The 24,436-nt window shown below is 36.3% G+C and overlaps 2 protein-coding genes across 4 annotated transcripts; one reads left to right on the plus strand and one right to left on the minus strand.

The window, feature by feature from the left end:
• Positions 1 to 6,896: 6,896 nt before the first annotated feature.
• LOC123309227 lies at positions 6,897 to 22,895 on the minus strand. Of its 3 annotated transcripts, none has more exons than XM_044892214.1 (4): positions 22,819 to 22,895; positions 7,517 to 7,579; positions 7,284 to 7,404; positions 6,897 to 7,229 (listed from the first exon to the last, which is right to left on the minus strand). In XM_044892214.1, the coding sequence occupies exons 1-4, from the start codon at positions 22,870 to 22,872 to the stop codon at positions 7,141 to 7,143; spliced, it is 327 nt and encodes a 108-aa protein (XP_044748149.1). In that variant the 5' UTR covers positions 22,873 to 22,895; the 3' UTR covers positions 6,897 to 7,140. The 3 variants fall into 3 exon arrangements, 2 of the variants coding, with proteins under 2 accessions (XP_044748149.1, XP_044748150.1); XM_044892215.1 differs by lacking the exon at positions 22,819 to 22,895 and adding an exon at positions 10,161 to 10,779; XR_006537248.1 differs by lacking the exon at positions 22,819 to 22,895 and adding an exon at positions 9,197 to 9,256.
• LOC123309226 lies at positions 13,353 to 19,727 on the plus strand. The gene is made up of 2 exons (XM_044892213.1): positions 13,353 to 13,997; positions 19,505 to 19,727. The coding sequence occupies exons 1-2, from the start codon at positions 13,677 to 13,679 to the stop codon at positions 19,595 to 19,597; spliced, it is 414 nt and encodes a 137-aa protein (XP_044748148.1). The 5' UTR covers positions 13,353 to 13,676; the 3' UTR covers positions 19,598 to 19,727.
• Positions 22,896 to 24,436: the final 1,541 nt, after the last annotated feature.

The raw sequence follows: 24,436 nt of genomic DNA on the forward strand, positions 1-24,436 counted from the left end.
AGTCAATACAGTTTGATACATTGTGGTCAACTTTTATTTGTGTATTTTTTTGATTGATGATTGACTGTCAACTTGATCCTTTTGTATTTTTTGTATTATTGTGATATCGTTGTTGTGTTTGAAATTGTTTTTTCATTGATTGTAGCCTGAAGAAGGTGAGAAATAAACCACCGAAACGTCGCCATAGAGATCTAGGTTTTTATTGTTCCTTCAACCGATATCAACATTCTTAATATTTATATTGGAACGAAAATTTGAAGAATCTTCCCGACAAAAACTCACCCAATCCACTACCGTATGACTGTCCCAAGCCATTTCAGATTAACGATCCTCCTGCTTGAACTCATACAACCAATATGCAACGAATCTGCATATTTCGCATTTCACTCGACCTCTTCTTCGTAATTGCACAACAACACTAGATGAATTGCAGACATATCTACATCTGTCTCTAAGAAATGTGCAAGGTTCGTTGCATTTTGGGCACCTGAATTCCCTAGAAAATCGAGGACACCGTGCTGCTTCAGAAATTCATGAAGTCTATCTTCCTTTCGCCCAAAAATTAGTAAGTACTGAATTTTTCATCTGAAATATCCGTTGGTGGCGTGTTCTCCATAATTACCAATTAAAATAGAAACCTTTTAGCTAAAACTTGGTCAACTATCCCCGGTCTCCTCACAGCCTTCTATAGACGGCTATGGTCTCCCCTAGTGGACTGTTTGACCAGATAATTAAGTTGGAGATGGTATGAAAACATTAATTGTGTATAATCATAAAATGAATAAAACACCTGCATGAAGCTTATACATTATTACAATACAAATACATTTTTAAATCAATTGATTGATTGATTGATCAAATCAATAATTTGAATATGAGCAGATCAAGAATATTATAATCTAAATATGAGAAAAGCAAGATTGAACAACGTGAACCAAGATAATCATAAGGAAATGTGTAGTTTTCGGCTTCTGAAAACACTGAGAGTGGGGCTGCTGCGTCGGTCAATTATCGCACCGCAGAATTGGGGTACTATACGTGGCCACTAGAGAAAGATCGAAGGGGTGGTTCTCTAAATTTTTAACGGTAGTGGAATAGGATATACCTGGAATATAAAAATTTACTGTGGAAAGGAGCAAGATGCAGGAGCCTCTGTTCCAACCAACTTAGTGCTATCCCTTGCAGAATGTCTATTAGACGAAGGGAGAACTGATAATTATTACACGAGCTTGGATCTATTGTTAGCAAGAAAGACACATTTTTCGGGAACCCTGAAATCGAATAGGCGAGGAATTCTGAAAGATGTATCGTGAAATGTCGAGAGAAACGCGACGTTCTACTTTTGTCGGCTAAACATATAGATTCAATGGTTGAGGTAAATATCCGCGGAGAAAAAAAATACAAGCCAAAGTCTGTCATCGACTATAATAAAGAAAAAAGCTCAATAGATATTTCCGATAAAATGGCTTCTTATAATTCTGCTATGAGAAGAACGATGAAGTGGTACCGCAAAGTGGCTGTTAAAGTAATATTTCTGACTTCAATGGTCAATGCTCCCAACCTGTATAGAAAAGTCAATAATTCCAACAATTATATATTTTGAATTGAATTTCGTGAGAAGGTTTACGAGGAAATGTTGATCAGTGTAGAGGAGCAAAACACTGACAATACAGCCGGTTCCTCAAGAGCTTCGAAGATGAAGTCGGAACACATTTTGAAGGGACTAGCCCATAAAACTAGGAAATATTGAAGTGGGTTGCTATGCAAACAAAACAGCAAAATATTTTTCGAAAAATACGGAGAAAAAAGTGAACATTTTCTGTGGAGATTGCGAATATCAGCCTGTTTGCCTTGTTCAATTCAAGCAACAAATAAGCATTGAATTCGATTATTGTTTTCATATCGTTTGAGTAACAGTGTTGAGGAAACCTTAGAAAGCTTCATTTTACTGTTGACTTTTGAGATTGTGGAAGAATGGATGCAAATTTAAAGGATTAATTTTTATTGAAATTAGAGGAGATATTTACAACTTTTTATCCACGTGTGATACCACTTCGAAACTACATCATTGTTCAGTTTTTTCTCTTTGAGGTTATTTGGCGGTATGTGCTGGGGTGAGTTCACGCTATTTGAGGAAATGCGTGCTCTTGGGGTGATTGTTTCGTCCCACTGCTAGGGTCGGACTCATCAGGTAGGTTAATGAACCCTAGCAGCTACCTACTACAATCGCCGAAGCAGCGTAGTTTGTGCCTGCTATAAACGCCGGTTACGTCGAGGGTATCGAGTTTTGCGTCGCCGGTGGCGCCATCGTTTGGCGTATGCTGCACCGCAATAGACGTATATTCTACCCTGTGATCGCAACCGTCGTGCGCAGTGATGCCATCGTTTGGCTACCCTTGGTACCATCATGGTGAGATGAAGTATTCCTCTACCATGGGTACAACTACGCCGCCACAACACTCCCCCACCAGCGGCGCTGACTGGGGAAGCGATGCGATACGGTAGGCAGGGTACCGCCGTTTACGGAGATGGGAAAGGGCGTCTAGAGTAGCGTCAGAAATACCAGAGATGGGAGCGTGCATTGTGAGCGAGCTATTGTCTCAACTCAACCGGTCTGGCCTTCTGGGATACGTCGTTAAGACGGCCCTCCCTCATCACGTCGGGGTCACCACTTTAGCGGTATGTGCTGGGGTGAGTTCACGCTATTTGAGGAAATGCGTGCTCTTGGGGTGATTGTTTCGTCCCACTGCTAGGGTCGGACTCATCAGGTAGGTTAATGAACCCTAGCAGCTACCTACTACAATCGCCGAAGCAGCGAATGAATGAATGAAACACAATTCTTTTTTTTTTTGCTCTTCAGCAGTTTTATTTAAGTTTTAATAGAATATGATAGCGGTCGTATATATACAAGGGGATATATGCAATGGTTACATAATACTAAAATATAAACGGAAGACTAGTACCTAACTTTAAAGTTTCACCTAGTTTAGAAATTTACATAATATATAGATATATATAGATATTCTACCCTGTGATCGCAACCGTCGTGCGCAGTGATGCCATCGTTTGGCTACCCTTGGTACCATCATGGTGAGATGAAGTATTCCTCTACCATGGGTACAACTACGCCGCCACAGTTATTATTGAATTTCTAGATATAAAACACAGTTCTCTGACGTCAATCTGTATCAAAGATAGAACATAATACCATAGTATATTTCGTCACTAATAATATTTATTTTTCAGGCACCTATAGATTTATCAGATCAAGAAATGTATAAAATCCCAGAATGTCTAATATCATCTCTTGGAGAGTAATATTTGATATAAAGAAAGCTTCTCCAGGAGTAAGCTTCTGAAGCAGTTCGTTCGGAAGAGTTTCCATTTGAAGTGTATGATCAATTTTTCAAGTTTACATAATATAAACTTGAAATAATGTGAATTTCAAATTGAATTACATTCAAACTCATGGAAAAAGAAATATTATTTTTCTAGATATAACCATGATAACTTCTAGATAATACACGGTTCTTTGGGATTAAGTATGTATAGAAAATCAACGAGATTCTAAACTTCATGATTCATTCACATTCACTTTCATACACACATAAATTTATCAGATCAAGAAATGTATAATATCCTAGAATATCAAATATCATCTCTCGAAGAAAGTTATCTGATATAAAAAAGTTTCTTCAGGGGTAACTTCCTAAGAAATTCGTTCAGGAGAGTTTTTATTGGAAGTATATGATCTATTTTTCAAGTTTACATAATGTATTTCAGATTTAATTACATGCACATTCAGAGAATGAGACATATTCTTTTTCTAGGTGTAAAAACATGAGGAAATTATTCGAGTACATGCTGTACTTCTATCGGCGATCCACTCTCACTTTGGAAACAGTTCAATAATTCATGATAGAGGATTACGTGAAGAAAGGTTTATCTCAATGCCAAACCTCAAGTTCGAGAGTCAACGTCACCATCATCAACGACGACGAGGAGACTTCGAGAACAGAGTCGTCAGATTCAAGTCTTGGGAGTTTGAACCGGGAAAAACGCAATGTGTTCAACAAAATCATAACAGTGGTAGAGTCAGCGGCTTTAGGTGTAGATAGATTTTTGGCTGTGACTAGAGTCCCGACTCGGGATCCGTGTCCAGTCCCGACTGACGAAATCAAATGACTCAATTACCAAACAGGTCGCTTGTTGAGACAAAATTCAAGGAGTGGTACGTTATCAAAAAATAGTGTGGGCTTTTTCTAAATCAAGATTGAAAAGGCAGGAGAAAATACTATCTTTCAATTTGAGAATGAAAGGAGCAAGTATGCAATTCTAAATAGTGAGAAAGTTGGGAATTGGTTAGTGTAAATTGATCCAAAGGAATATCCAGATGTAATTTTTGATTCAGAAGTGAACCTCTTCCCTACGGCCATTCTTGACTAAAAAATGTGATAGAGAAAGGAAGCTGACAAATATATTTTTGAAATGTAGTATATTTTATACGAAATAACGACACTATGCTGCGGCATCCCAATAGAATGTATTTTTATTTGAAGTGTATGAAAATTTAGCGAAAAAAGTAAAGGAAGTGGTTGTGTTTAAAATGTTCGCCTTAGATGTTTCATTTCAAGATTGCTCTTTTTTCTCTTCATAAATGTGATGATTTGAAAATAAAATATACTTTAACAACATATGTATCTTTAACAACTCATATCTAGATGCACGATTGAAATATGAATCATTGTTTCTCTTTGAATTGGTATAGGCTTATGATTTGTACTGAAAATTTAGTTTTTCGCTACTCCTTTCACTGCTCAATGATTTCAAAGCACCAATGCAATGCATCGGGACCGAATATCAGTCCGGAATTTAATGACGTCACTCGGGACTGGACACGAGTCCCGAGTCGGGACTCTAGTCACAGCCTAGATTTTTCTATCTCCAAGGCATTGGTGGTACGGAAAAGACACATCTGTACAACACGTTACTGGAATATTGCGAAGAACGGCATATACCAACTATTGCCGTAGCCTTCACTGGGATAGCTGTCTTATTTTTCAGAAACGGGAGGACAGTCCATTCGACGTTCAGGTTGCTATTACATCTTGATGTAGCTTCCTCTATAACGCACAATCCCAGGAGGCTGACGACTTGAGGAAAATTTGGCTTGCTATGTCCTAAACGTTGTGGACGATCTACTTCGAGATGTATGTGTAGATTCCCGTCCTTTCGGAGGTAAATGCATACTTCTTGGAGGAGATGTCAAACAGCTGCTTCCAGTAGCTTCTGGTTGTGTAGAGCAAATTAGCTCTAAGATCTGATGGCTCGAAAATCTAGGCAGGGGTATCACCAACACCGAAGTCGTCAAAGACAAGAACACAAAAGATGGTGATTTTGTCAATCTGCCAGATCGTTGTCGGACGGTTGATGTTGGTAGAGATATTTACGGACAGCTTCACGCTCTGACACCACAGCAACTCACACAGCGAGATATTCTCTCATTGTAATTTACTCAATGACAAAATTCTTGAATCGTTTCCCGAAAAGACCTTCGTTATTCACAGTAACGATAGCGTGGCTTGGGGTGATGAAGACGAGGTGGCAAACTTTCCTGAAGAATATTTGAACAGCGTAACACCAAGCGGAATGCCCCATCACAAACTCAAACCTATGTACTTTACCGGTTATACTTCTTTTTATGTCTTGAAGAAACAATAGTATTCCACCAATAAATCAACTGCTAACAACCCTTAGATTTTATGCTAGTTCAGGGCATTTGGCTTCTGTAGCAGACTTCATGGGTATGCATGAATCTACAGCTAGTCGAGTAGTGAAACGTGTCTCTATAATTTTGGCTCAGCTTTATGGAAACTTTGTAAGAATGCCAACACTTGAAGAAAGACTTCGAGTGCAAACAGAATTTTATGACAGAGCTGCATTTCCTCGAGAGATCGGTGTTGTTGATGGCACTCATATTAAAATTCAGTCACCAGGTAAATCACTCTCTGAAATAGTGTACAAACATTTAAAAAATATGTATTTTGTTCATAGTAATAATAATTTGCAGGGGGTGATGATGCTGAAGTATATAGGAATAGGAAAGGATATTTTTCTATAAACACTCAAGTCATATGTGATGCCTCTCTAGGACTTTTGGATGTTGTTGCGAGATGGCCAGGTTATGCCCATGATAATACCATATTTAATAATTGCAGAATTCGCCGCAAAGTTGAACATGGATCTTTTCCAAATTGTGTGCTACTAGGTGATTATTGCATTCCTTCTTTATGATACAACTTCATAGCAAGATTTGGCTATTATTATTTTGAGTACTGAAGGCATTTCTAACGACGAAGGTGATCCTCCACCAAGATCAGCAGAAGATTCTTGACGTAGAGATGATATTCTTCCTAGTGCAATTGAAAAACAAGTTATGTAGCTATGATTATTTATTTTTTTCTTCAGTAAGTTATTTTCTGACACCATTGAGTAACCCTATAAACAGAGCACAAACACTGTACAATGAGTCACTTATTCGGACAAGAAACACAGTGGAAAGGTCAATAGGGATATGGAAACGAAGATTTCCTGTTCTGGCTTATGGATTGCGACTCAAAATAGAAACAGTTTTAGCTATCATTCCTGCTACAGCAGTCTTGCACAACATAGCTAGAGATATACATGAACCTGATACTCCACAGCCATTTGACATTGATGAAGAAGAACCTTATCACTATGGATCAAATGCAAGAAGTCCTTGTGCAAGGTGTTGAAAATGAGAGAGTTACCAATACCAAATGATCAATGAATATTTTTCAAACTTGTAGATCTGTCTGTCCATATCTATTACATACCATTATTTTTATGTGTTGAATATAAAAAAAAAATTTGAAAAATATAAAAATGCACGTTTATTCTAAAGTTTCGTTACAACACATGTGCTTTTTCATAATCATACATTATTTTCTATTATAGATAATCAGACCTCCTAATTCTTTTCAACTTTTCTTTTTTAATCTCAAGTTGAATATTTGCAAGCAACATTTCCTTTTCATATTTAGCAGCATTTTGTAGAACTCTTTGCTCCAACTCTTTTTTGTATATGCAGCTATTTCTAGGCGGCAATCTAATAATTTGTCATATTTTGCAGCTACATCTGAGGAAGTGAGTGACTTTACAACTATTGCAGGTCGTCTTTTTTGGTGTTTTCTGAACTGTTGAGGGACCTAAATTTAAAGAGACTTTAAAAAATTTCCAAATTATTTGCTCGATATTCTCACCAGGCATATTTTCATCTCGAGAATGAGATGGAACACTTGAGGTTCTCCTTCTCAAAGGAGAGCCTAGCTTTTGTGACAAATCTGATGGTTTATATGATGCCCATGTCTTGTTTGTCTGAACCTAAAATCAATGAATGAATGTTGGTTTATTACTTCAATGCTTATATTTCACTTTCAACTTGTAATATTGACGCAATTAAGTTAAAAGTTCGAAATATTGTTACATAACTCACATTCTCCTGTGTATGTTCTGGAATTTCAACTCCAGGAGTATTCAAAGGCTCTGATTCCTCATCCTATAAAAAAAAATTACTGTAGTTGTTGTAATTGTTGGATTTTTCAGAATCTCATACTTCAAGACAGGAAGATTCTGAAGGAGTACAGTGGGAAGATATTCCAGAAGGTATACAGTCTTTATTAGTGTTTTTTCAAATGTAATGTTTGGCATTATTTTTCAGAATCTCAACCTTCAAGAGAAAAGGTTGAAGGAGAGATTAACCTGGAAGATATCCCAGAAGGTATATAGTAGCAATATAGTTATTGTTTTTCTGAGTATAATGATTGAAAATTATTTCCAGAATCTCAACCTTCAATAGAAGAGAATGAAGGAGAAATTAACCCGGAAGATATCCTAGAAGGTATATAGTAGTAATATAGTAATTGTTTTTCGGAGTATAATGTTTGAGAATTATTTTCAGAATCTCCAGTAGTACCTAAAAGGAAGGTAAAATTATTTACCATGACTCCCTTGAGAAAAGGTATGTTCTCTCAGCTATTATAAGAAAACTTTTCTAATTGGAAGTATTTCAGCTCAAAAGAAGACGATGAGTAATGAGGAAATGTTTCTGGTCCGGCAACTCACATATTTGAGAAGAAAGGAGAGTCGATTGAGGTGCAAAAACATTGCTTTGAAGGAAAAAGTGATGATGTTAAAGAAATCAAACAATTTGGAATGCCTCAACAAGATGAACAGAACAACATTCAATTTTTTTATGTCTCAACAATTGAATCAAAAGCAAAAGAAAAGGGGTCGTCGATACTCTCTTGATGACAAAATTTTTGCCCTTTCATTATATAAACAGAGTGGTAAAGGATATAGATATCTATCTAAAATATTCTGTTCACCTTCAAAACGCACTCTGACGGATTTACTCAGTAATATTCCGTTTGAGTGTGGCATCAATTCTCAAATTTTTGACAGTTTGAGAAATGCTGTTGGTAAACAAAAAAGGTTAGATAGATATTGTATCCTGATGTTTGATGAGGTTGCTCTAAGTCCTGGTCTTTCATATAATTTTTCCAGAAATTATGTGGAAGGAATAGTGGACATAGGCAGTGGTGATCGCAGAGCAGAATTGGCAGATCATGCCCTTGTATTCATGATTAGGAGCATACGCGGTACATGGAAGCAGCCACTTAGCTTTTATTTTTGTCAAAGTTCGACTGGAACGACTGATTTAGTCAAAATCATCAAAGATGTAGTACGACATGTTCGTCTGACAGGGTTGCACATTGTGGCCACTATATCTGACCAAGGATCAACTAATGTTGCAGCAGTAAATAGACTGCTGCATGAAACAAACGAATATTGCTTGAGGAATGAGATTGAAAATACTTTTCAAGGATACATTATAGATGAACAAGAAATTGTTCATCTATATGATCCGCCTCATCTCCTCAAGGGTATTCGTAATGCTCTCTTGACAAAAGATTTGTACTTTAGACAAGAAGGCATTCCGAAAGTTGCCTCTTGGTCGCATATTCTGGCTATGTACAATGTGGACAGCCTAAACAGGTATAGTACTGTGCCAAAATTGACAGAGGAACATGTCGTACCCCGAAAGATTTAAAAAAATGAAAGTTAAGTGATGACAAAATTAAGTGCTGACAAGCCAGTTAATTCCAAGTATTACCTTGATCCCTCTGCGACACAAACTGCTGATGCTCTCTTTTTTTTTGGATAAACTTTTTGATATGATCAATGACCGTTACGAGAATCCTCCTCTGCAAAAGCCCCTAGTGGGTGTGGTGACAGAAAAATCTCCCCACATAGACTTCTGGAATGAATCCCTCCAAGTCCTGGAGTCTATGTCTTTCAAAACTAGCCCATCCTCCAATCCAATCATCACTCCTTCCTTAAAACATTTTAAATTCACCATCCGTGGCTTCTTATATATTTCAACTTCTTTGAGAAAAAAAAGGAATAAAGAAGTTCGCAGCAAGGGTTTTTAATCAGGATCCCCTGGAGAACTTTTTTCCCAAATAAGAAGCCACGGGGTGAGAAATGTTAATCCCACCTGTTCATCCTTCATTTCCTCCCTCAAATCCCTCCAAATAAATATTATAATTTTTTGTCGTCACATTCACCAGATTCGAATTGTGAGGAGGATGATACTTCTAGCGCCCTTGATAATCTCAAAAATTTTATTCAAAAAAAAAAGTGGAGAATCGCAACCGGCGTTAAAAGTATCACCACCTGTTTATGCAGTGCAAGAGACAACAGATTCGCATATCGAAAGAGATTTGGCAACCCCTTATGTAGCTGGATATTTGATGAAAAGAATCATGAAAAATATTAATAACTATCCAGACTGTTCAGAGATTATTGAGGCATATAGAAATGATTTACCAACAAATTTGTGGATAAGAACAAGAACATTTCCAAATTATACAATGATAAATCCGTCTAGGACATAAAATACTATTTTTCATGATTTTTCTCGTCAAGTATTAGCAGCTATTCCCACAAAAATCCATTACTATGTTATTAAGAGGGAAGTAATAAATGATTGCCGAAGTTTCTAATAAATGCATGAATGAATTTGAACTGTTGAAAACTATCAATATTACACAGAATAAACAAATTGAAGAACTCACTAAAGAAATACGTTCCATGAAGAATGTTAAAAACGTTATCATGGAACCAGTTGATAAGCATCACAAGAAATCTAAAAGAAGAGGAAATCCCTGTGATTTATCCCCATCTGCCGCACCGCCCTCATCGGTGTTATTGTATGTTTCCGATACCCCAGGTGATTCTTGTTTGGATTCTGTGAATCAAACCGACAAGTCAGAAGGAGATCTACCTTCGGATGACCGGGAATCCTATTCTTGGAAAGTTGTTTCTAATAACAAAAAATCCAATAAAAGTAACAAGATACCCGTAAACTCCAAGGTATCGACTATTCCACCTCCGAAAGCACGATTGTTGCCTAAAAGAAACAACAAGGCTTCTAGTTGGAACATTGACAACGGATACTACACTAAGGCCCGGTACTTTCACGTGCGAATAACTAAATTTATTCGATAAATAAGTGTTATTCTTAGGATAAGTGAAAATGCAGTCTTGCAGATATTGCATGCAGATTTTATTTGTTATAGATCGAATGTCGGTACGTCATTATTGGTTGAATTTTTAAGATTCTGCATGTATGGTTATTTTTTGTGTGATTTTCACGAAATAATTGCTTTGTAGTTGGAATTATGACAATTTCTACAATGCGGTCTCTTATTTTACATTAATCAGTGAAAAGTAGTAAACCGTATTTTCACAGAATTGTTATTATTTGTTATTGTCAAATAATTTCATCTGAAAGCACCGAAATAAGGTATCCTTCAGATAGGAAATTATTTGACAGATACTTATTGACAGTGAATAAAATTTATTCGAAGGTGAAAGTACCGGGCCTTAGTGTGGTTCCCAAACGGCGATTTTCTCATATCCACGTAACAACACTCAGCCCAGGTACGACCTCGGGAGAACTACAAAATTACTTCCAGCAGCATGACGTACAGGATGTCGCTTGTGAGAAGCTTAACTCCAAACAGCCAGAGGTATATTCTTCCTTCAAGGTCACAGTGCCCATGGCATTTCTGGACTCGGTGCTGAATCCTGAGTTTTGGCCAATGGGTGTTGCTGTCAACAGGTTTTTTCTCGGGCGACGTCAGCCAGCTGTCGTGGATTGATGCATGAGTGTGAACCTTCCAGCAATAATTTCAGGCAAAAATTGAGACTCCTACAATTGAATGTGCAATGCATTTCCAATGAATTAGACAAACTCGAGGTGCTTTTTGCGGAACAGCTGCCGCTGTTGTTGCGAGCATTTCTGAGCACTGGTGCAGTCCAGAAAGTGTGAAAAGGGCTGGTGAGATCAGGCTTAAGTACGTACGTTGGCCATCTAGGGGGATTAGTTTATCTATGGTATATACACAATTGGTTACCGGGAGTTACCAGAGCGTTGGTTTTCAATATTTCATGTTACTAGGTTCTTATTTACGGACCACTTGTCAATTGTAAAATTTGACACGTTCGAAGAAGGTTATATCCACAAAGAGGTTGAAGAGTGAGGTTATTATTTGTTGTGAAATCTCCAAATAATCAGAATTAAAAAAAAAAACAGTGCCATGGACGAAGCTGCATTATGGGTTATTGTTCACGACCTCTTCTCTTCAGAGAGCAGTAGTAGTGAAGATTTAGTAGCAATTGATTTTCTGAAAGATCTGATACCAAGCAAAAGTGGAAATAGACATATTTTAGTGATTTTGGATATTTTTTCAAAGTACGTTGAATTATATCCAGGTAAAAGAACAAGAAAGAAAAAGAAAATTCAGACAATTTATGAAAGAGTTGGGAGCAGTTTGTTTTTCCATTCCCACTCATCATGATACCCTTATACTTTTGTAATTATTCTTTTATTTCATTTTTAATTCTCTCAGGACATAGTGGTTCCTTTATTGCCTCTTCTGATATAATATTCAATTGTTTATTTTCTTCTCCTTGAAAAAGAGAAAGAAAACTGGAAGGACAAACTACCAGATATAATAAAAGTGTAGAAGAAAAAGTGGACAATGGAAAATCGTTGAAATTTATTTCCATTTGCATTACTTTTTTTTTCTCGAATGCAGCCGTAACCGACGATATCAATTATAAGTAAAATGGAAGCCTTTAAAACTAAGATCTTATCACACCATAAAATTAACAGCTTTGTGGCCCTAACAGCTATAACAGACATTGACGAAGACACAAAGATAATTATCACCAACAATTCTTTTCTTGACGCCCAATTAACGAATGGACTTCATACTTGTACACCAATCCACCTCCACACGGGTACGGGACACCAGCTCCATATGTTGCTGGACAGTAAAGAGGGCTTATGAGTACGTAAAGGATCATAAATCCTAATGTAAAAAAGAAATTTTGGGGCATGGAGTTATAGATTCAAGAATAGACGATCTAAAATATTACCCCAAACAAGGAGTTACAGGAACATTCTATGCGCACACTGCGAGTGTATATACTGAGAAGTTCTTAAGGACACAATTTGACCCTATACACAAATCTGCTCTGGAAACAGTTCACGTGTTAAAAACAACGAACGCTGATGAATTGTGTAGAGGAAGGCAAATTTGGGATCCAGCATCCAGGAAATACATCACATGCCCTAAAGCTTTTAAAAACTTTATAGAGATAATTTATCCAAAGCCCCTACAACAATATTAGAGTGCCTGATTTACTGGATGGAACTGTACGAGTGTTAAACCCTAACGGCCAAAATCAAACATGTTAAAACAATGGAGCTTGTCAAATATAATAAGGCCGTAAATATACGGGAAAGGTTAACAAAGACAAAACATTCGTAGCCAAGAAGACATTGAAAGGGAGGGAAATGCATTCCTGGCTGGATAACTATACTCGTAGTTTCTGTAGCTACATAAAACATGAGGAAAGAGACAAAGAAAAGAGTAGAGCGATTGCATCAGCATCAATTCTCATGCGCTTGTTGTTAAAAATCATAGAAGAATATCACTCAAACTTATCTAAGAAGATACCAGGATCTACTATAGCAATCGGGGGTGAACTAAAGAAGCGCAAAATAGCAACAGAACTTGGGCAAGTTACCTTTATATCAGTGTCTGGAGAAGCGTATGCATTACAGGGGACAGAGGATGCAACAAAATGGAATGAGTGCTGAGTGCCTAAATCCAAGCCTGTTCAACCTAGTACACTATGTTTTATTCGACAATTCGTATAGAATCAAGAACAAGCTAAAATCTACAACAGAGGACGAACAAATGTTCTTGAAGATTTGCCATTTAACATTTTTTTTTCATGTTACGAAAGAGGATACATATGGGCTTAGGATTTATATTAGATAACGATACACACTACACACGTATTCCATGGTCAGAGACAAAAGAAACACACTTGAACGAGCATAACAGAGAATGGTTCAAGTTGGTAAAAAACAAAATAGACGCAGATGACTATTTAAAAGCATCACCTGGGTTTCTAATGAGAATGCTCAACGCAGCATTTACTACTGTTGGTCTATACTTGGAGTTGAAATCCCTAATACCTCCCTAAAATGCCTGCGTTCAAGTGATGATTCGATGACGATGTTCGCTGCAGTTGACGCAAAATCACTTATACAATTGATGACCTACACTTATAGCCTCTTAAGAGCATTTGGAATAAATCCTCCAGTAGAAAAAACGATATTGTTCCCTCAGGGATTCGGTGAATATACAAGCTGGTACCAAGATGGAGATTTCATCGGACAGTGCGATGTAGGGACCAGCTCACTGAAACCTGGGGGTCAGAATCCTCAAGATGACTTCAATAACATGGCTGCTCTTACATTGAACTTGATGAGAACGTACACTATAAATGTGATGGGGCCAATATCAAGGATCTGTATAGGAATTAATAACGTAAGAAAAAAATGGGAAACCATCGAGAAAATTTTCATAATTGGCTGAATTATATCAACCAACATCTTTACTGGATTTGGTTCCTTGTTATGCATGTTTCTGTTTGTTTATGCTATGCTTTTTTGTTATGGTTTGCTTGTTTTTGTTTACATGATGAACTTTTCAGAAATCTCTTTATTTTCCACATTTTGTATTATGCAGTAAATAAAATTATATATACATGTATGTACAGGGTGGGCAAAATTCGTTGTCTACTGAGGGGATCTCGAGAACTATAGCAGCTAGAAGAAAACGGACAACACATTCTCGAGCTCTTTTTTCTTGACTAATCCAAAACTGAAAATAGATCCAGCCTAACGTTCATAGATTTTGAGTTATGAACGAAAATTGAAAAATTGTCATTTTCAATGAAGCTGCATAACTCTTTTATTTGAACTCGTATTCGAAATGCGTTGTTACATTCTACAGGCACTTTTTTATGAAGAATTCGAATATGATATCATTAAATTTTTTCATCCAGTCATTTTCGAGATACGACAGGGATTTCCGATTTTTCAAATGTAAACTATAGTTGAAAATACTCTCATTTTGCTGCAATTTTTTTGCTGATTTCAAAAATGTATCATATGTCGCTATTCACATGAATATAACATAAAAAAAAATTTCAATACTTTTTCCTGCTTTTCGATTCACTGTTAAATTTTTAGTAGGCTGGCGTAACCATAGCAACCGTTGAATATGCATTATATTTTGTGAACCTGAGGCTTTAGGATTGAAATCACGGATTGCTGAATAAATATTTCGATGATTAATTTGCCATCGTTTGTTCTCGCGATGTTTGGCATGCTTATCTTACGATGTTTCTCAATTCGAATACTACCGTGGACAGACGTACTTATTTTTCATCATCTTACTTTTGTAAAAATCATAATTATGAATAGCCTTAGTATTTTATTTATTTTACTGACTCTTTAAGTTTCTTTCATGAATTGAAAAACGATAATTGAATAAATTTTCTCCTTTAATAGTCAGACGAAAGTCTTTTACTCTCTTTTAAAGGATATCGATCTCGATATATAAAAGAAATAATTATTCGGCAGTCTGTGATTCCTATCACACAAGGTTGAGTTCACATAGGATTATGTGGAGTTCACAAACCATAATGCATTTTCAACGGTCGCTATGGTTACGCTAGCCTACTAAAAATTCAACAGTGAATCGAAAAGCGGGAAAAAGTATTGAATTTTTTTTCTTATGTTATATTCATGTGAATAGCGACATATGATACATTTTTGAAATCAGCAAAAAAATTGCAGCAGAATGAAAGGACTTTCAACTATAGTTTATTTATTTATTTATTTATTTATTTATTTATTCAAAGGAGTACAAAACAGGACGAACCCAATTATATGCACTCACTAATAATTACAGTTTAGGTTATTACGATGCAAAAGAGAAAATTAAACATAAAAATTTTTCTACAATATAAATGGATGCACAAACAAAAAAAAAACAGTCATCATTACATAGCCTAACTATGATTAATAAAAAATCGTTTCAATCCAGTCGAAAAACTCTCTGGTGATAGTGAAAAAGCATCCACAGATGCAAGGGCCGACAACGAGTTATATGACCTGAGGCATCTAACCAAAGGTGAATTCAGGTGATAATTGGTGAAACTTTGGGGTATATGAAATACAAACTTATTCCGTGTGTTATAAGATGGCACATTAAAGGAGATCACACTGACAAGTTCACAACAGTCTGAAATATTTTTTATGATCTTGTAAACAAACTTTACATCCCTCATCATTCGCTGATCAGCAAGGTTCAACAATTTCAATTTCTTCATGATTTGTCCCCTGTTGTTTACAGTATTGTGATGAAATTTTTTATTTATGTGCCTAATTAATTTATTTTGAACATTTTCTAACCTATTTATGTAAATATTATAATATGGGTTCCAGATGACCGAACCAAATGTTAAGACACTTTGCACATATGCTACATAGAGAGCTCTTATAGAGTTACATTGATGAAAATTTTTACATATTCTGATTATAAAACCTAGCATTCTATGAGCCTTTTTGGATACATAATTAATATGATGATCAAAAATGAGTTTGGAATCATAGAATATACCCAAATCCTTAATTACAGAGACTGCACTCAAGGCATTATTGTTTATTTTATATTGGGTCTTAATAATGTTTTTATTGCGAGAAAATGTTATATAACGACACTTACTGAAGTTGAGAAAGAGCGAGTGTTCTTGGCAATATTTGAAGAGTCTATCCAAGTCCTCTTGAAGCTTGACAGAATCTGATAAGCTAGAAATGGCACAGAAAATTTTCAGATCATCAGCGTACATCAGAAACTTTGTGAATCTGAAGCAGTCTACAATATTGTTGACGTATATATTGAAGAGAAGGGGTCCCAAATGAGACCCCTGTGGTACACCAGAAGTGAGATTTTTATAGGAAGAGCAATAATCACCAATAACAACTGATTGGCGTCTATCATTGATATAGGAAGTAATCCACCTCAGCAAAGTACCGTGCACGCCGACCTCATCAAGCCTCCGAATTAAAATGGTGTGATCGATTTTGTCAAAGGCCTTGCTGAAATCAGCATAGACCGTATCTACCTGAAGACCTGCGTTCATCTGCTCGAGAAGAAAATCAGTATACAAAAACAAGTTGGTTTCGACAGACCTACCCCTCATAAAACCATGCTGCTCAACGTTGATGATGTTCTTAACCTCACTATATAAAAAGTCATATATGATTGACTCAAAAATTTTAGCGATGATGCACAATTTTGATATAGGCCTATAGTTCTCCAAAAGTTGTTTATTTCCAGATTTATGAATTGGCACAATTAAGGCAGTCTTCCAGATTTTGGGAAAGCAACCTTCCCTTAAAGATTTGTTGAACAACTTGTGAAGAGGAGTAACAAAAGAAGAGGCGCAATTCTTGAGCAAACATGTGGGCAAATTATCTGGCCCAGGAGGTTTATTTGGCAGATCTTTTATTTTCTTCAGAATGATTTGAGGCGGTATAGAAAATGATTCAACGTACTGGTATTCGTGAACAAAGCACGAAGGATTGATCAGACTCGACGGATTGAAGACAGAAGCGAAGTGGTCAGAAAACTCCTCTGCAATGTCCTGATGATCTGTAATGACCCTGTTCGTTTTCTTTTCTTTTATTGCCGTGATGGAAACTTTAGCCCCTTTTTTATTTTTGGCAAACTGCCACAACAGTTTCGGATTGGAACCTATCGAAGACTCAACAGAGTCCAAATATTTTTTGTAGTCAGATTCAATTAGAAATTTTGAACGACTCCTCAATACTTTGAACTCTTGGTAGTCTAGGATGTTTTTGAATCGTTTCCACTTTCTATGAATCCTCCTTTTCTCTTTTATTACTTTAAAAGTTGAGTAACTCAGCCAACTAGGTGAATTCGATGAGTTAAAGGATGATTTAGGTACATACATCTCGATCAATTCAAAAACCTTTCTATAAAATACATCAACACATTGCTCAGTATTCAGACCCCCAAACCTCTCGTCCCACTCAACCTCATCCAATTTGTTGGAAATAAGCTCGTAGTCGGCTTTCGAATAATTAAATTTTTTCTTAGCTAGCCTTTCCTTTTGGAAACTGAACACTTTCCGCCCAACATAATCAAATTCTAAAGTATTATGAAACTTGTCCTCATTCACCAAAGGTTCTTTAGAAATTTTCAATCCTCTAACAGAAAAATCATTGTTCAGAACTAAATCTAATGTATTATGAGAACAATTTTGATAGTGATTGAACTGTGAGAGGCCACAATATGACATAGTATCTACGAAATGATTTGTATGAACATCGGTAAAATTAAGAGGGATACAATTACTATTCACATTATCATATTGCCATTCAATAGAAGGCAGATTGAAATCACCACAAATTACAAATGAATCATTTGGATGGTCATTGATTATGTCCTCCAATTTAGAACAGAAATTTTGTAAGCTCAAAAAGTCACCTGGTGGGAGATACACACAGCATAGATGGAACCTGGATGAGTTGCTTGTCACAGTAAGCCATAGATCCTCAGCATCAGATATCCATTCGGACCTCGGAATGGCACACAAATGTTTATTAACCGCGATCAAAACTCCTCCTCCGTCACGCTTGGTCGAGCTACTCTCATCACGATCGCGACGAAATACCTCAAAGGCATCGCAAAAAACTTCACTATCAGCTATCGCACCGTTGAGCCACGTTTCAGTTAGACAAATAACATCATAATCACAGTTAAGGGAATTTTTGTAAATATTGGCTAGTTTGGATTTCAAACCGCGCACATTTTGGTACAGAATAGAAATACCCGTCACGATTGAGCGCAATAACCGAAAATTACCAAACTGAACTAAATCATCTTGTCCAAGTCACTTTCAGTCAGAATTTTTATAACCTTGGATTTATCCTCTTTTCTAGCATAAATAATACCATCTCTAACCCAGGTGAACTTGTAATTGCGTGATTTGGACAATTCCTTCGTTTTATTTAATAACATCTTATTGAATCTCGTCAGATGTTCATTTATAAATAGTTGGTTGGAAATGTTATCAATTTTAAGTACGGGAGGTGACGATCCGATCGACTTCCGTTTGAATCTAGATGCAGCCAAGAATTCATCTCTCTTGATTTTCCGATTGAATTTAACAATGATTGGTTTCGGTTTTCCAACAACAGAACTATTGTTAGCCCTGAACAACGTTTCAACGTCAGAAGGAGATATAGGACAATCAATGAATTCGGAAATCTTCTGCAATACGTTCGGCAAGTTCTCATTTTGTTTTTCCGGTACACCAAGAATTTCCAGGTTGTTCAATTTAAGCTGTTGCTCCAAAGTATCAATCCTTTTGGTTAGGTTGAGTACATCCCTCTTCAGTGAGATGTTTTCTTGAGTTAACTTTTCGATCAAATTCAACTTATCGTTTACATTGTTAATGACAGTCTGAAACGAGGATATCTGATCACTACAAAAAGACACGGAGTGCATCATATCTCTCTGCTTTTTATTCAATTCACTAACATCGTCTTGAGTTTACATTTGAAAAATCAGAAATCACTGTCGTATCTCGAAAATGACTAGATCAAAAAATTTTACAATATCATATTTGAATTCCTCATAAAAAAGTGCCTGTAGAATGTAACAACGGATTTTGAATACGAGTTCAAATAAAAGAGTTATTCAGCTTCATTGAAAATGACAATTTCTCAATTTTCGTTCATAACTCAAAATCTATGAACGTTAGGCTGGATCTGTTTTCAGTTTTGGATTAGTCAAGAAAAAAGAGCTCGAGAATGTGTCGTCCGTTTTCTTCTAGCTGCTATAGTTCTCGAGATCCCCTCAGTAGACAACGAATTTTTTGCCCACCCTGTACATGTATTTTATACATGTACATGTATTTTATGTGTTGATGAAGCTGAAAAACAACTTCTATCTAGGCAATTGAAGGGAAGTGGAAAATTTCCTCCAAAATTGAGAAGTTTTGCCCTAACTCCCAACGTCTACTCAAACTCAGCCTACAACTACATTAGAAGAACTTTTGGAACAAATGCTCTCCCTCACCCAAGGACCTTGTCAAAATGGTGTTGTTCGGTAGATGGATCACCAGGATATACATCGGAAGCAATAAAAGCTGTGAAAATTAAGGTGGACATTGAAAAGACAAAGGCATTAAAAGTTGGATGAAATGTCCATTAAGGAACATGTTGAATGGACTGGTACAAGAAATGTTGGATATATCAATTTTGGAACGGGAATTCAGGATAGTGATAATCCCCCTAAACTAAAAATTGTCATGCTAGTTGCATTGAATGCCAAATCGAAAGTTCCAATTGCTTATTTCCTAATAGATACTTTAGGTGCAGAGGAGAAAGCAAACTAAGTGAGAGGTTGGAAAGTACAGGAGTAATAATCAAGACCCTCACTTTCGATGGACTGACATCAAATCTGAGTATGTGCACACATTTAGGAGTTGATCTGAGCTGGCCAAATATAAGACCATATTTTCTTCATCCTTCTACTAAGCACAAGATTTATGTTATTCTGGATAAGGATCCAGAAGTGCCATATGGTCAAGTTGTGTCGTAACATATTAGGAGACTGGGGATTTTTTTATGATGGATCTAACCGCATAATTGGTTGGAATTATTTTGCTGAGTTGGTTACACTGCAGAATGAATCTGGTCTCCATGCAGCAACTGAAATTCGGAATCGGCACTTAAATTACCAAAAGGAGAAGATGAGAGTGAAATTAGCAGTGCAAGTGTAGCTGATGCTCTAGAGTACTGCGATAAAGATTTAAGTCTTCCATAGTTTACTGAAAGTGAAGCACTCGTAAATTACTGCAGAAAAATGAACGGCACATTCGATATTCTGAACAGCAGAAACTTTTTTACTAAAGTGATTATGAAGAAACCACTATGCAATTCTAATGAAAGTTTAATAAAAGAAACGATAGCTTCCTCAATAAAATACTTGAGTACACTCAAAGACCAGAGAGGAAATCTGATAATTTCATCTCCACGAAAAACGGACATCCTTGGATTATTAATTTGTCTGACCAGTATTGGAAATTCATTCGATGATCTGATAAAATCAAAAACTTTGAAGTTTTTATGCACATATAAACTAAGCCAAGATCACATAGAAATGTTTTTTTACTGATGAGATCTCAAGGAGGTTTTAATAAAAATCCAACTGCACTACAATTTGAAGGATCATATAAAAAGTACTGATTCATACTGAGTTACATTCTTCAGAAACTGCAAATTGTTCGACACAAGATGAAACAAGTATATTAAATGTATGTAACATCAGCAACTAATTATTGCAGTAGAAATTCATTAGATAACTTGGATTTGGAAGATGTTGAGGATGAAGATATTGATTACATGGTGCCTTTCATTGAAATCTCCAACACTATGTATTATACTGACATTGTAGGATACATTGCTGGTTTTGTGAGTAGAAAAGTGATGAAACAAATTGATTGTGATATATGTGCCAGATCACTTACTTCCTTAAATATTTCATCTGCACTCCTACGAAGGAAAAATAGGGGTGGACTCTGTAGGCCTTCTCCAGATGTAATAAAAATATGTATTGCGGCTGAGAGTATCATAAGAACAATAAAAAGTTCTCAGAGCCCAATATAATGATGAAAATGATGACTTTGTCCCTAAGAAAAATAGATTTCAGTGATGTTTTCAGAGATCTTGCTGAGCATATTTTAGATCAAGATCCTCTTTGTGGCCATCTTCTACAACTGGTCAAACTGGTCTTGAAAAATTATCACACAATTCGTCTACATCACATAAATAACACCTCCAATGAAGTTGGGTCAAAAATACGACAAATATTAACAAAACTGATTCATTTTAATCAGTAATGATTTTCCATCATATCAACATTATGGGTAGCAATAGGAACTCCCCAGGGACAGTCCTTTCAGGAGAAGTGAATCTACCCCTGCCCATTGCAGATTCTAGGGGCCTTTTGACCCGGAAAGATAGCACCTGTACAGGGTCCCTTATCTGGGTTTACAGATAAAGATGAAGAGGAAAGCACCCTTCATTCATTCTTGAGTTGAGTAAGTTTAATATTAGTTAGTGATTAACCATATAATGACTTCATAAAAAATCAAGAAACAACAGAGTGAAACACCCCGACTTAGATATGTAACCACTGTGGTTAAGAAGGACCAACACTTCAGAGCAGCTAGACATCACCACCAGAGATGAAAAAAAAACTTGTCACGGAGAAGAGAACCTGACATTCAGAAGACATAAGGCTAGGACTTGGAAGAAATAGGGAGAATCTGACTTTGCCGAGTTACACGTACTAAAACATGAAAATCAGGGATGGCACAAGAACATAGGACTTCAGGGGTACAAGACGTCACTAGGGATAAGATGAGAACTTGACACTGCTGTGGGAAGAAAAAACAAGGAACCTTCCGCAACAATGGCACATGCTCTATCGGAGCAGCGGTTCACATCATATGAAGATACCAAAAATTCGATTGATTCGTGGATAGCCTTGAAAGATAAGGAGTTCTTCGGACTGGTAATCCGAACGCTGTCTGAAAGATGGGAAAAAGTAGTTGCTAGAGATGGACAATACTTCTTTACCAATTACTATTTTTTTAACAGAAAAATGCGGAAAACTAATTTGTACTCCTAATATTTTTGTTCATCAGACTATTTATCTTGAGGAAAGATTCAACATGAACAATTGTAATCCTGTTGGTACCCCAGCTGATGTAAATGTAAATCAAAAAATGTTGTCACTGATGTAAAATTTCTCTACTGAAAAGCGATAGGTTCATTATTATTTCTGAATTCAGAATCTAGACCTGATATTCCATATCCAGTTGATTCATTGTCAAGATATGTGAATAATCACATCAACATGTTAATGGAGTTAGGAGAATATTAAGATATTTGTAAGATAGCATGAATTTATGTATAAAATATGGAGGGAGCAATGAATTCGTAAGATATTCAGATTCCGGCTTTGCAGGTGATGTGGATAGTCGTAAATCTATATGAGGGTATTTATTTTAATGAATGGTGAACCACTTGCTTGGTTTAGTCAGAAACATACCAATCCACAATGGTATGTGAATCGTGTCATAGGCAAAGTAGAAGACCAAAAATATAAAATCAAATTTCTGAAAGAAGAATTGAATAATTTGATTTGGCCGAAGAATGATGATATTCAAATTGTAGAAAAAAAAATTATTTTTGCGAACCTTTACAACTGCATGGTATGGGACCATTCCAATTGAAGAGAGAAGTAATAGCATGGCGATATGTCCACCATTTGCACCATTACTGTAAAAATGTATGAAACTTATTTTGAAGCAATAAAGAGTTCAATAATAAAGATTTGACCGATATACAGTGAAACCTCTCCCTGCCAATACCTCTATTGGGCCGACAAAAGTACCTTCTTGGGTTAAGAATTTGCTACATAATTTGAAGGTTATTAGGGAGAAAATAGTTATTAACAATGAAATTTTTTACGAAGGCTGATAAAGAAAACTGCATGGTGATTTTGAATAAAGATGATTGCATAAATAAAGTACATGAGTTTTTGACGGCTAATGGTTTCAAGAAGTCTTCCTTATCATATGTTAGTAAATTTAACACTAGATTTAACAATGAGTTGGCCTCTCGGGGTCCTACCCTACTTAAAATTTGAAATCCCTTTTACCTGTCTTTTAACATACCTGGGCTGTATCAGACCAGTAGTATCATTCTGTGGCAGCCTTACCTATAGGCTGGCCAAATTTTTGAACAGGTTTCTTGTTTCTAACATAACCTTCAAGTCCAAGTATAGTATCGATAACAGTTTGGATCTCATTTCCAAAATTAAAGATAAAACCATTTGCGATGATAATTTGTTGGCCTCTTTTGACGTTAGCAACTAATTCACGTCGGTCCCTGTCCCACAGACGTTTTTAAGGAGATCCTTTATAAGTCATCGATTACCAACGAGTTGGCAGATTGCGTTTTTCGACTAGCTGACCTTTGCTTACAGCAAAATTTCTTCACCTTTGAAGGCTATTTATATATTCAAGAACAGGGCCTTAGCAAGGGTAATTGTTTGTCTCCGCTTTTTGCTTGAGTTTTCATGACCTTTTTTGAAAAGGTTATAGTTTTCAACTCTTTGAATCCGTTCAGAGGGAAAATAGTGTTTTGGCATAGATACGTTGATAATATTTTGAATTCTTGGAATGGTGGTAAGGATCAGCTGCGAGTTTTTTACTTGGTTGAATAGTTTGCACCTTAATTTTAAATTTACTTTGGAGTAAGAGTCAGAAGAATAAATTTTTTAGACTTTACCATTCTAAAAGATCACAACACCTTGAAATTTGATATTTTTAGAAAACCCCCCCAAACTGACTCCTCTATTGATAGATCTTCTTGTCATTTTATAGAACAGCAGCTTTTAACAATTACGTATACAGACCATTAAGAACACCTTTAGATGAAGAATGTTATATCAGGGAACTCAACACTCTAAAATATTTGGCAGTTCAGAACGGTTATTCACCAGACATCATAGATCAATTGATAGATAAGAGGAATCATTCGACCGAACGTGGAGATACTTTCCAGACAATTAGGTTAGTATGTCACATAAGATATACTACCACCAGAATTAGGGAACATTCGGCATGCCTGAGGAACCTTAACAATAACCGTTCCATCTTCGGTTGTCACCTTCGAGAAAAAGATCATAAATTTTACATTGATGAAGACACTAAACTCTTGCACCACTGTGAATATGGTCCAAGGCTGGAAATTTTGGAGGAGTGCATTCGAATTACCGTTGCTTGGTAACAAAGGTTAATATCCTTGGAT

The sequence above is a fragment of the Coccinella septempunctata genome, chromosome 3 (genome assembly GCF_907165205.1).
Source record: "Coccinella septempunctata chromosome 3, icCocSept1.1, whole genome shotgun sequence".
In the NCBI taxonomy this organism is placed as follows: Eukaryota; Metazoa; Arthropoda; class Insecta; order Coleoptera; family Coccinellidae; genus Coccinella; species Coccinella septempunctata.

What these genes read in the sequence shown, in the direction of transcription:
- LOC123309226 (XM_044892213.1), top strand. Translation starts at nt 13,677, where the DNA reads ATGACGATGTTCGCTGCAGTTGACGCAAAATCACTTATACAATTGATG. An exon ending in TCTGTATAGGAATTAATAAC is followed by an intron (nt 13,998 to 19,504) that starts GTAAGAAAAAAA and finishes ACTTCTATCTAG; the next exon opens with GCAATTGAAGGGAAGTGGAA.
- LOC123309227 (XM_044892214.1), bottom strand. Translation starts at nt 22,872, where the DNA reads ATGCTATTACTTCTCTCTTCAATTGGAATGGTCCCATACCATGCAGTT. An exon ending in CATACCATGCAGTTGTAAAG is followed by an intron (nt 7,580 to 22,818) that starts GTTCGCAAAAAT and finishes TTTTTTTTATAG; the next exon opens with GATGAGGAATCAGAGCCTTT. An exon ending in CAGAACATACACAGGAGAAT is followed by an intron (nt 7,405 to 7,516) that starts GTGAGTTATGTA and finishes CATTGATTTTAG; the next exon opens with GTTCAGACAAACAAGACATG.